The following is a 12,452-nucleotide window of genomic DNA, read 5'->3' as shown; positions in this document are numbered from 1 at the left end:
GTGCACATTTTGTACTGATAAGAATACTTTTAAATAGTCCATATTCAGACTTTTATGCATTTTAGTGTCTGGAAATCCCAGATAGCATTATGTGATATTGGAGCACGAGGGCTGAACATTTCAAAGCGTTACTGTGTGCTGCCCTACAGAATCTCACTTCTGAGGTATGTAGGTGCCCACTCTGGTGATGGGTCTAGTGATGGAACTGGCTGAGGCTCCCTGCAGAGCAAGACCAAGAGAAAGGGTCTTCATGTAGATCAGGGAGATGATCAGGGAGAGAATATGTCTTTATACTTTCTTTGTCTTTTAGATGCAAATCCTTATTATTGCTCTTAGTTTTATGTTCTAAAGGACAAGTCAATATTGTTCTACAGTGTGATCCTTAAAAGCATGATTGTTTTGTTAGCTGAGACTTTATGTAAATGACTAATTTTTGTCAAGTATGATTTTCAGTCCTTCTAAAAAATACCTACCTTTTGTGCTTTTCAAGTTTGGATTTGGGGTTTCTTGTGCCCCTTACAGAGGCACAGAGGCTTCAGTGGAAGGAATAAGAACAGGCTGCTCTTTGCTCAGGAGTGAAAATGTGGCTCAATAATTTCAGTTTACTTCATTCAGGGAGCATTCCTGGGAGAGGGAATGATGACTGTGTTTTAACTCCCCTCCTCCCTCCCTCCCCAAGGGGAGCAGCAAGCATCCTCTGCAGTGTACCTGGCTGGTGCATGGGTGCCCAGCACGTGGTTGGGCCAGAGGGAACACTCCGTTCAGTGTTCCTGCCTGGAACCCGGGGTGGTCTCTGTAGTGCTGTTGGGAGACACGAGCAGGGCTGGGTCTTTCCGCTACCCGTTTTGTGAGCTTTTTGTTTTTGCCGGTGTTCTTAGTAGGAGAGTTGCAGGTTTTGTACAATGGCGGACTGAAGGTCTCTGAAAGAGAATGAGATCGTGTAAAACAAGCTGAAAACTCATGCTGACCCTTTATGTGCCCTGAACAGATGAAAAAAATGTCAAAAGTGTGATGGAAGGGCTGGGTCTCAGTTTGAAGTCTGTAGCTTCGATTTCTGGGAGCAGCCTTCTCATCTGGTCGGGTGTTAAGCTGAAGAGGGTCTGACCTACCAGCTTCTCTAGGTGCAGTTGTGTCCTAGCGGACAGTGAGAGACTCGTGAACAGAGGAAGTCCTGAACCAGGCTATTGCGTGTTTTTCAGTGAGAATGGTGTTTTGTTGAGCATTTTCATTTATGTAACAGATCTAATAAAGAAGCACTAAACATTCATATTCTGCATCTAGAATAAATAGGGTTTTTTTAAGATTTTAATGAGAATTGAGACATTATATAAACTCCCTAGAGTCTTTTTTCATTTCTACTAATTGTCTCATTTTGACACAGATTAGAAGATAATACTCAGAAATAAACCCAAATATTTGTATATGACATCTTTGGTATCTATTTGCAAAAGTGCACAAATGAAGCAGTGTAGGGATATTTTAGTGGCAAATTGGAGTTCATTTTTAGGAAGATGTCTTTTCTTTCCTGAAACTTACTTAAGCACAATTTCAGTGTTCTGACATAAGTTTGTATCACTCTGATGAATTTGAGACAGCCCTTCAGGCTCTTAGTAAACCCTTATGAAAGGTGTCATGGTTCTCTGATGCAGGTATCAAAAGGTGGTTGATGATGCCAACTTAACTGCAGGTTTTAGTCAGTTCCTTGGGCAGTGTTAGATCTGAATGCCTAAAAATTAATGTGGGGTTTGATGAAAGGTTGTTATAGTGACTTTGCCATTTGGTCATGGCTCAGTTTAACTCCTAAATATAGTTGCAGACTTTCTGTAACGCATTTAATGAAATTCTGAAAATGGTACCTGGTGGATATATTTCCTATGCAACTTTATTGTGTGGAGAAAATGAATATTAAAAATGGGACAAAAGGACAATCAATCCTTAATTGTGCACTGTTACAATTCAAGATCCCTGCCTACTTTAAAGTGTATCTTGGTGTTGTGAGAAACCACTTCATCCCAAAGGTAAAGCAGGGTGCTAGAAATGTCATCTCAATTTCTCTGTAGCTGACTTGACTCGAGATGGGGATAAGTGACTGTGTAGTGTATAGTCAGGATCTTCTTTTCCCCAGACAAGCAAACCTCATTGTTACAAAGTGCACCATAAGATGTGGGAAGGGATCTGACTTACCAGAGTACTTGCATGTTTCTGTAGAAGGTCAAGTACATTTGCTTTGTGTTTTTAATATTGGTGGCACTGTGCCATGTAACCAGTGGATCAAAGTCTAGGAGTACAGAAATGTTCTTACCCTAATTAAAATTAACCTAACGCAAAGTTGAGTCTATTTTAAAACCCCTGAAGTAATCAGTCTTGTGTCCTTATTGCTCAAGGAGGGGCCATGTCTTTATTGTGAGGAGGGGCCGTGGGGCTCCCAGGAGCTTCCCGAGGCTCAGGACATGCTGCAGTGTGGGCTCCTTGCCGCGCTGCGCCACAGCTGGTCCCTTCTGCTTGCCGGGTGTCCCGGTCGGGTTTGAGCACTGGCTGTGCCATGCCAGAGTCTCTGCAGCAGGGACACAGTGCCACTGAGTACCTTCCTCTGCCTGTGATGCTCAGATCTTTTGAAATGCCTAACAATGCCATGCAGAGCTCAAAAGGCTGCTGAATACTGCCTTCATTCTTAAAAAGAAAGCTCCTGGGTACGGAAAGCATTCCCAAGATCAGAACACACTCATTTTTGCCGTAGTTGTGTGTCTTTTCAGCCATGCAGTGGAGAGATGTTTTTTCCCATATGCTTTTAAAGTATTCTGCTGTAAACCAGTTTGGATTTAAATGCTCCTTTGCTCTTCTGTAGTTAGTTATTGAAATAGTTGGCTTCCTTCTTTTTTGGGTGAAGAACATCCTTAACTCAATCAAAATCACCTTTAACTCTTAACTTTCTGGAGACTATTTAAGCACCAGTCCCACATTAGCAAGATACTGTGTATTAATTAACCAGATTCATTTGTCACTTGATCCCTGACAGTTGACTTGCTGCTTGCAGAAGAGTGCATTTACTTCAGCCCTGTCCGGCTCCACAAACCAAGTCCTTCAGCTATTTCAACCAGGTCTTTTTTTCTACGGTTTCTGCCTCCCATTCCCCGAGTTGAATATGTATACCTGAATCATTGCCTGTTTTTCCCCACAAACCATACTTATTTATCAGTCTGTGCTGTTGATGACTTATTTTTTATTGGCAGACAAGTGGTTTTAAATTCCAGTTCAGAAAAAGAGTAAGGTTTTAATCCTTTGGATATAACTTAAGTTCCTGATCCTGAGCGAGCATCTTTGTGCAGGTAAGTGTTAATAGGTGAGGCATAAAAATGTGAATCGTATGTGACCTGCTCCTGGCAACAGCTATATATCTGCATAGTGTTCTTGACTCCAGTATGTTGCTGACATACCAGATTATACACATGGCTAAGACTTTGCAGGTTCATGGCTTGATGAGCATTTAGTATTACACTGACAAGGACCCTCTGTTCAGAAATTGCCTTATTAAACAAAACCTCCAGGCAACAATTGCTTGTTTAACCCATTTTTGTGTCTGCAGATGACAGTATCAGTCTGCTTAGTGATGGTTTAGGAAGAAGTGCAGATCTCTGAATCATATTTTTGTGAATGTGATTACATATTTTGTAATCAAAAGATTTTTTTTTTAGTGGTTTGGTTTTTTGTTTTTTGTTGTTTTCTTTTTTTTAATCTTGTGCCCTTTACACTTCAGGAGAGTGAGTCAAGTCACTGGATTCAAAAAAATTGCTGCTCCATAGGAAGGGCCCTCTACTCCAGATGGAGCAGTGGAGGAGGCAGTCTGCCAAAGAAGGGAGTTGGGCCAACGAGATGAGCATGTGTCTGCAGGGTGCAACCACTGCTAGAGTGTAAAATATATAGAGAAAACAATCTGGAAATTGATTTTAGAAGACAAAGATAAAGTTAATTTTCTGTGTCATTTTGGGGTCTATATTACACTTTCTAGAGTAGTTGAGATTGGCAATACTCCTTGTTTTTCCCCAGACTTTGAGGATATGTGTGTTCTTGTCTGAAGGTGTTAGCTGACATCTAGCATGCTTAAGTTCGGGTCAAGACAAACCCACAGAGATGTTGGATGAATAAGAAAATATTTTTCTCTCTGAAGCTTTGCAGGTGCAGTCATTTGTATTCCTTGTAACTATAGTAAAAGTAATACCAGATGGAGTTTGGGAACTTTTAATAAATCCTCATAAATCCTGTATATGCAATGATGAGAGAGGGGCTGCCGGGCCTTTATTTAATGGGTTGATGTAGATGCCCAGTGGTGAGGATTCCACAGTTTCCTAGCATTAATTTGCTTAGCTATTGCCATCGTTAAAAGGGTGGTTAAGATTAATTTGCTGTGGCGGCTGGGAGAAGTACCCTTGGGGAGGTGCCTTGTCTGGGGGAAACTCCATGTCGAGGCCATGGCCGCTGGGTACCAAGTGGGTACAGCCGAAGGGCTCCAGCTAGTTTGGAGGATGTAATGAGTCAGCAGAGCCCCAGGGTGGGAAGAGCAAAGGGGATTAAGAGGTGATTGTTGATTCTTAATGAGGTGGTCCACCCATCTTGGGATTCTTCATTCACCAGTGGCCAAAGCCACGTGCTCTGGAGGAGGGTTAGTGTGTTGCTTCCATGTCTTACTCTGTCCTAAAGGAGCACGCTGATCTAGTATCATTTATCAGTGGCTGATACTGACCTAACTGTTGAGGTTAATTATCCTTTGCTGTCATACAACTGCAGAGCTGGATGGAGATGGGCAAATTCTCCTTGACCTAGAATGGAAGGTACAGCCCACGTACAAGAGTGGGGTATGATGGATACAAAGCACAACAGATCCCTTGGGTTTGGTTGAAAATGGCTTCTTTAGAGCTTAATTTAAATGAAAAAAAAATACTTGTATCATAGCACTTGTAAAACATCTGTGTAGCTGTTTATGAATCCTTTCATTAGCCTGTGCATTTTGGTTCAGCGTGAGACTGACTGCCTCTGGCAGTGTGTTACTGTACTCAGAGATTTCACAAAACTCTGCCTCAGCATTTGCCTTGAATTCAAATAATGCAAAATTGTGAACAGCAGAGAAAAAGATGACACACAGAAAGAGGCTCTGTTAATACCTAAATTCACTAACTTTTAAAACCTTAGCTGCTTCTAGGTTAAAATGAGTGATCCTCTCTACTGGGTGGGTGCAGGGGATGGAAACCAGGAGCAGAGGGTGCAGCTGGGAGGGAAAGACCTTGGCCTTCAGCTGTCATGTGTAGTGGAAATCACACATGTAAGGTTTGTAGCATTGAGGACTGGGGTGGGTTGGATAGGGTGATGCATACGCATCACCTCTTCCTCCCGTGCTCTGCAGGTATGTGTGTTTAATCACACTGCTTCTCTGGTGGGACAGACTAAACCTGATGGTGTTGGGATTTGTGCTGACCCTCCTGCACGTGGTTAATGGTCTTGGACCCAGGAGCTCTGTTTCCAGCATGGTGCTGAACTGAGCTTTGAAATACGAGTAGTTCCTGTTAATCTCTTTTAGTATATATCTTGTGGCAGTAAACAGGGACATGGACTTTGGCATTTGAGAGTTTTCCATTGTTGTTTTCAGTTGTGAATTCCCAGTTTAGGCCAAATGAATAGTCCCTGCAGGATGGATTCATCCTAGCAAATGGTAAAAAAAAAAAAAAAAAAAAAAAAGGAATGTTTAATTAATAATAGCTATTGATGGATGAGCATTATCTTTCATGTCAACACTATGTGAAATTTTAAGCTTCAAGGCTGGGTGATGGAAATGAGCTGCTTAATTTAAATATGGCTGGTTTAACAATTTTTTTCTTTAAAATTAACTCTGTGACTAAAAAGAAAACACTTCTTTGAGTTTCCAGTGGAAAATTCTTTGTCCATAAATGAGAATAGCCTCTAGCAAAGAGAGCCTGTTTCCTTCTTAGGTAACTGTGACCAAAACCACTTGTCCTTTTCCTTGGTGGCTGTGCCGCTGAGGTGACTCTGTTTCAAGTCAACCTTTTCTGATAGAACATAATCATGGTTTTATCAGCACCAGGGGCTCTTCCCATTTATGGACAAGGAATTTGAAAGGTTGCTGCTGCCCTTTACTGCTCCAAAGCAGTCCTTGGTGATGGGAGGAGAGGCACCACCACTCCCCCGTCCCTGTGGGCTCGGGGTGAGTGGGATGGCTCGTGGGTTCTGTCATCTTCATCGAACAAGAAGACTGAGCAGTATTTCTCTTCACCATTGCCAGTAACACACACATCTGTGTGCCCACATACTGCTTACAGCACTTTAATACACCCTTTAGAATTTGCTGTGTTTAGAGCATCTTCAAAATCCCAATTTTTTTTAATCTTCTTTTTGTTTTTTTTTTCCCCAGTGACAGTTTTCTGGATCTGAGAGTTAACAAAAGAAAGTTGCATCTGCGTGGAATGCCAGAAATCAATCAACTGCTTCCCAAGAGCAAGCGGAAGAAGAGCTAATGCTGCAGCGGTGTGAAGCTTAAAACTGTGCAACAGGCTTAGCGCTGAGAAATACTTATTTTTTCCCAGTTTTCGGTGTATGTGGGTACTTAATGAAAAGCTGAAGTTTTGCATAGCTGTCATTCAGACTGCCTTAAAATAACCAAATTGGTGTGCGGATGTATTTTGTTTACAGCACGGTTAGCTGCCTAGCTCTGGGATGGGACATGAAGTGCCGGAGTCCTGTGGGAGCCCTGGGCGGGCTCCCGTGCGGCTGCAGGATTTGGGTCTGTGTGGAACCGTGCTCTGAGAGCAGCCACAGGATGACATTTTGTTTGGGGTCGGGCACATGCTGATGATCTGGTTCCTGGCTCAGCTTCAGGGGAGGTGTGGGGGGAGCTGAGAGATGGGGTAGACTCATGTTCTACAGAAATTAGCTTTTTTTTAAAAAAAAAAAAAACAAACATGTAAACTTACTCATTAGTATATGCCATTATTTCAGTTTAAAGTCCTGAAATTTGAAAGAAATTGGAAGGTTGATGGATACTAATTATTCTAGCTTTAAAATCAATATTGGCGTGAAAAAATCTTGTCTGTCTTAGAAGATGATGGAGTTTTGTAATGTAATACAGCAATGCAGTAAAATTAAAGTAAATTTGAACAACAGGGTAGGTTTTTAAAAATACAGCTTGTAAGCAAAATACTCAAAGTTGTTCTTACCAAGCCCTGAAGCTTTGATCATAGCCTTTCATTGGGAACACCACAAACAAAGCACAAAATCTATAGCTGTTATTGGGACTGTACATTGTGCTTCCAAAAATATTCCTCCTCAAACCATGGTAGCAGGCAGTGGTTTTGTTTAGAATGGGCTAAATCTGTGGTAAATATAAACTGTAGTGAATCCATTGAGGTAAGTTAGATGCAGAGGAATAACAGGAAGCTGATTTCGTTTGGTTGGTTTTTTACTGAAAGTAAACCTTTTGAAAGAGAGTAATTCTTGACTTCTGCTTTTAGTCTGCCTTTTAATTATAGCAATTAATAAAAGACAGATTTACATTTTATGCAGTTAGCCAGAGAAGATTAAAAATGTTTGCATGCATAATGGTCACTGTGTCTGAAATTCGTGTACATCAGCTTACATCAGCTGTTGAGCATCCCCTGGAGGTTTTTATTGCTATGTTTTAATTATATTTGAGTTAGCACTTCATTTTCTTCACTATGGTAATGATATCCACTGTCATACATAGGAAATAGCCTCAAAAAACTGTCAATACTATTAGAACGTAATACTTGAGATCTAGCTATAAAGAGGAATGTGATAAATAACAAAACCTGAGGAGGTGCCCGTTCTGGTTTGCTTTGTTGCAGTTTAGAGCAGTGCTGGTGTGGGGGGGCCTGGGCAGCACGGGGGGGGGCTGCACAGCAGAATCACTGTCTTGGCTTTAAAGCACAATTACAGGTTTTAGGCAGGGGGCTGTAGGGCTGACATGCTCATTCACTGCACGATGGTCACCTGGCTAAAGGTCAGCCTGGACATGGTGGTCCAGGGGCCATGTACTGACCGAGGTCCTCAACTCTGCTGGATCGGCAGGAAAATTAGGATCCTGCAATACTTAACTACCTGCAAGCTTTCCCTTTTGATATGGGCTGTAATTGATATGGGCTGTAAATGTGCTGTATCAATAGCAGATAGTTGTGATAGACTTAAATTTGTAGTTAATTACAGTAACCACTGATGTGAGATGAAAATGTATTTCAGTACCCAGTAAGGAGAAATAGTCTAATTTGTTAAGTCAATATGGGCTAGAAAGTACTAAGAAAAAATCAATATAGAAGGTGAATAGCAACATCTGAATTGTGAAATACCTGTTCTGTCTGTGTTGGTGCTGCAGCAGCTGGTGCAAGCCGGCTCCTGGGAGGCTGGAGGCTGTCAGGAGGGGAGGGCCAGAGGCCCTGCGGAGCAGAGCGAGGTGAGGAGCTGCTGGTCTGCGGAGGTTCTGTACAGCAGCGCTGTGGTCCTGAGCCTCATGGAGGCTTCAGGATGTGTCCCCTGACACTTGAAGAATGCAAGAAAAAGTGTCATCCTTGAAGCTATACTCCTTAATGTATAAACAGTCATGACCTTTGGAAATTACTTTTCTTTCCATTTATTCAATCAGATTGTTATTTCTCCAAGCAGAAAGCCAGAGCTTGGTCCCTCTTTGTTGTGTGCTTTGAGGGATTCCCTTCCTGTCAGCCTGGGCAGAATGTGAGAAGGCATTAACCTTCCTAACAGTGTTTTAATGTTTTGCAAACGTTTTGAGTATAAACCGTTCTGTTGTCATTTGCAGCGAACCACAGATCTTGGTGCTATCCTGGATCTGTGGTGGGCTTTCCCCAAGGAGCTGTTCTCTGTTAAAATAAACCCCAAAATGTTTATATCTTATGTTCATCTGCCTTGTTTTCTGCAAATACAAGACTCAGATGTTTGGGTTTTTTTTATATTGATTTTGTCATTTGAAGCTGCCCTTGCATGGTCAGTGTGGCTGTTCAGCTGGTGCCAGTGCTGGGCTGTACCATGTGGGATGCCAGATCTGAAAATGGCATCTGTGGCTCCATGCCAGGCTCTTGCCTGTCACCTCTGGGGGCCCATGGAGATGGGATGGGGTGAATCCCCCCACCTTTGGTTTGGCTGCCATGGGTTGCATTGGCCTTGGCATGGGCCTTGGCAGCAGCTGAGCCAGGCAGCCCTGTTGGTAGCTGCTTCTCTGGGATGGGAACATGTTTTGGGCTGTGTTGGACAGAGGTCGAGTTACAGGAAGTCTAAGGAAATGGTTCTCAAGGTTGCACTGTGTCTATATATATTTTTGGGTATAATTTTTATAGTTGGTTTTATATAATTAAGTGATGAAGTCAAATGTAATGCTCCTGCCCCTTTGTCCTGCATGGTGCAGTGACTCTCCCCAGTGCTGCCATGGGGAAGGACAAGCAGAAAGGAGGAATTCAGAGGATGTACCCTCTCCTTTGGTAGAGGAGCAGAGTCTTGAGGGGACAGATAACACCAAGGACAAATCGTGGCCCTTTCATCCTCACAAATGTCTTAGACCTTCCTGTGAAAAGGAAGCCAAGTCACCAAGAGAGTGAGAGCACCACAGGCATGGGCAGGATCTTGGAAAGGGCTTTGTGCTAGCTTTGCAGGTCTTCGGGAACAGCACAGGATTAGAGACATGTCAGGGATACAGCGCGTGCCTTCTGCAGAACCTGCAGCAGAATCTCTCGGGATGCTGGAAATGTGGTGAGTTTGGGTGGGAGCAGGCTGAGGGGGCTGGAGCAGATCCCAACCCCTCTGCTCCTCCTGCCCAGCAAGAGCTGCCTGGCTGGGATTTCCATCCTGCCTTAGAGCTCCTTGGTGTAATAAATGGAATGAAACTGATCCATCTGATCTTCTGCTTGCAATAAGCAGAATTTAATTAAGATTTCTGTTTCTTTAACCATTTTATTTGTCAAAACTCATTATTCAGGGACAACACTGTAATGCAACATTCCATTCCCTACATAAGCTTCCTAACTTTCCAGTATAGGCAGCTTTAAATCAAGTATTTTAATGATCTGATAAAATACAATATCATATATAAATTCCAGGATATTAACTTTGGGTGAAAGACTCAATTGTGAGATAATCCTTCAAGTCTGGGTTTGTTTATTTTTTTACCCTTGTGAATTCTGTTACTTTAGGTTGTGTTAGGATCTTAAAGGAACAAGAACCATTTCTGGGCTTCTGTTGACCCACCCACCACACAACCCAACCATCTTTTTGTCTTGAGTTAATGTGTCTTGGTTTGCATTCACAGCTGACATCTGCTAGTTGGTGTGATGCATCTTTGCAGTTCATAAAGCCCCTTCTGGAAAGGGGGATCTGGGTGAAACACCAGCTTTGAACACTGAAAATGAGACTAGAACGTGCTGCCAATGTTTCTTTAGGGAACTGTGCCGCAGTGATTTTGGGAGGGTTTGGGTCAAATGTGGAGCCATTTTGGGGCTCTTGCCTCAGGCCTGCTATGGCTGTGGAGAGTGGCTGTGCCTGGTGCTGCGGGGCCTGGGTTGGTGTTTTCACAGCCGCGCTGCAGTGCCGGCTGCTCGCAGTTTGTGTCTGGGGCGCAGTGGGCGGTGGGATGCTGAGGTGCAATACTGTGATCAGTGTTTGGGTTTAGTGAGCTCCCAAATACTCCCCTGTTGGTCTATTTGCTGTTCAGTTTGCAAAAATCCATTACTGATTTTAGTCTGTGGCTTAATGAATTCCAACCTGTGCCTGCACCATGTGTTTGGACTGATGTAAAGCCAAATTCAGCCACATCCTATTTTCTGAAAGGTGACCTTTGATGCATCTATTGGAAAATGCTTGGATTTTCACTGGGATATTTCGTGCCTGCTTAGAATACAGCTCAGAAAAAGGGAAACCTTGAAACTCAGTCTCCTTCCAAACCAGCTCAAAAGGTGCGTTTAAAAATAAAAAACACAAAAAAAAAAAGGCAGCCTGAAACGTTTCTCAAAGTTTGACCTTTTAAATAACTCCCTGAGGGTTTTGGATCCTAAATGCCAGCCCTGCTATCAGACAGTAAAAGCAGAAACACCCCGACTCTGGCACCTTCCCCAGCACTGCTCTCAGCTGCCTCCGGCTACTGGCAGACACCAGGAGCGCCCAGGGATGGGGACACGGGGATGGGAGGGCAGCAGCGCTTGCTGCCATGTCTGGCCCGTGCATGTCGCTCTGCCAGGCACTGTACCTGTGAGCACGGAGAGCAGCCCTGCTCCCTCTCTTGTGGAAACACTGAGTTTCCTCAGGTTCTGGGCAACCTCCCCACCGTGTCAGCAGCTTCTCTGAAACCCCTGGGGAGCATCGTTATAATTTCCAGCCTCTGGCACAGAAGATGTGACACTGAGCGATGGCTCAGCAATGTGCCCACAGATGCTGAGTAAACCTCTTGTTGGAAAGTATTTGCAATTCTGCACTTACAGGCAAATGCAGACAAAACTACTCCAATGGTTTTGGTACATGAGCATTGCTTAGTGAGTCCGAGAGGCTGAGCGTTGCCTAAATATGATGTTGTGCCACAGTTAGTTGCACAGACACTGGGTTTTCTACCAACCTTGTAATTTCTCTTAAGAAAAGTATGGATTTATGCCAGAACAGAGAAATGAGCTGAAAACTGCATCATTTTATGGAGAAGACTAAAGTGTGGGAGTTGCAATTGATGAATCACAAAAGGAATGTGTGTGTTTTCCTGTATTATTTGTCCTGTCTGTTCCTCTGTGCATGCAGAACTGGGTTGGCGTCGCCAGCGTTAGCACTGGGAACGGGGGCTGCTGCTGAAGGGACCTAACTTGGGCGCTGGGTTAATTTCATTAAATCATCACAATGATAAGTTTAGGTGAATATTTGGATACCTTCCCATCTCTGCTGCCAACAGGTTTGAAATATTTTATGGTTCATTTCCCCTTATGCTCCCAATCAAACAGGCTGTGTGTGAAGCACAGTTTTGCCTGATGTTTCCATAGCTCAACCCAATTTTGAGTACAGCAATGGGCTTTGCTAGTGAGCACGTTGTGTTCTCAATAGCAGCTCCTGGGAACTTCCGTGCCCATGGATGGCAAAGGCCTCTGACTCATGCGGGCATGCAAAGACTCTGTTGACAACTCCTTCTGCTCAGGGTGGGTATTTCTTATTAACAATTTCCCTGGCCTATTCAGATAGAAAATTACGTCTTGGATCAATCCTGCAGCTCAAAGACCGTATCAAGTGTCACTGCTCCCTTACTAGAGCATTTGCACAGCTGTAAGTCACCGCAGGCGGGTGGCTGTAATCTCTCTTTTTAGGACATCTTTTGATATAAGATATAGATTTGAGTCTTCCTGGAAAAATCTCTGCATCCTTCATTGTGCCATGGTTTTATTGCTGGTAACTTTAGAAGTTGA

General features: G+C 43.3%; 1 protein-coding gene across 1 annotated transcript in view; it reads left to right on the top strand.

The window, feature by feature from the left end:
- Positions 1-6,977, top strand: part of RAD18 (RAD18, E3 ubiquitin protein ligase) — a 59,267-nt gene extending 52,290 nt beyond the window's left edge. The window contains exon 13 of the mRNA XM_026857713.1: positions 6,419-6,977. Within this exon, the coding sequence (XP_026713514.1) occupies positions 6,419-6,521 (103 nt within the window). The 3' untranslated portion in view covers positions 6,522-6,977. The remainder of the gene's footprint in view (positions 1-6,418) is intronic.
- The last annotated feature ends 5,475 nt before the right edge of the window (positions 6,978-12,452 follow it).

Source organism: Athene cunicularia (genome assembly GCF_003259725.1).
Source record: "Athene cunicularia isolate RWA chromosome 12 unlocalized genomic scaffold, athCun1 chr12_part1, whole genome shotgun sequence".
Taxonomy (NCBI): domain Eukaryota; kingdom Metazoa; phylum Chordata; class Aves; order Strigiformes; family Strigidae; genus Athene; species Athene cunicularia.
The sequence above is the reverse complement of the archived record's forward strand: the minus strand, read 5'-3'. Positions and strand labels throughout refer to the sequence as shown.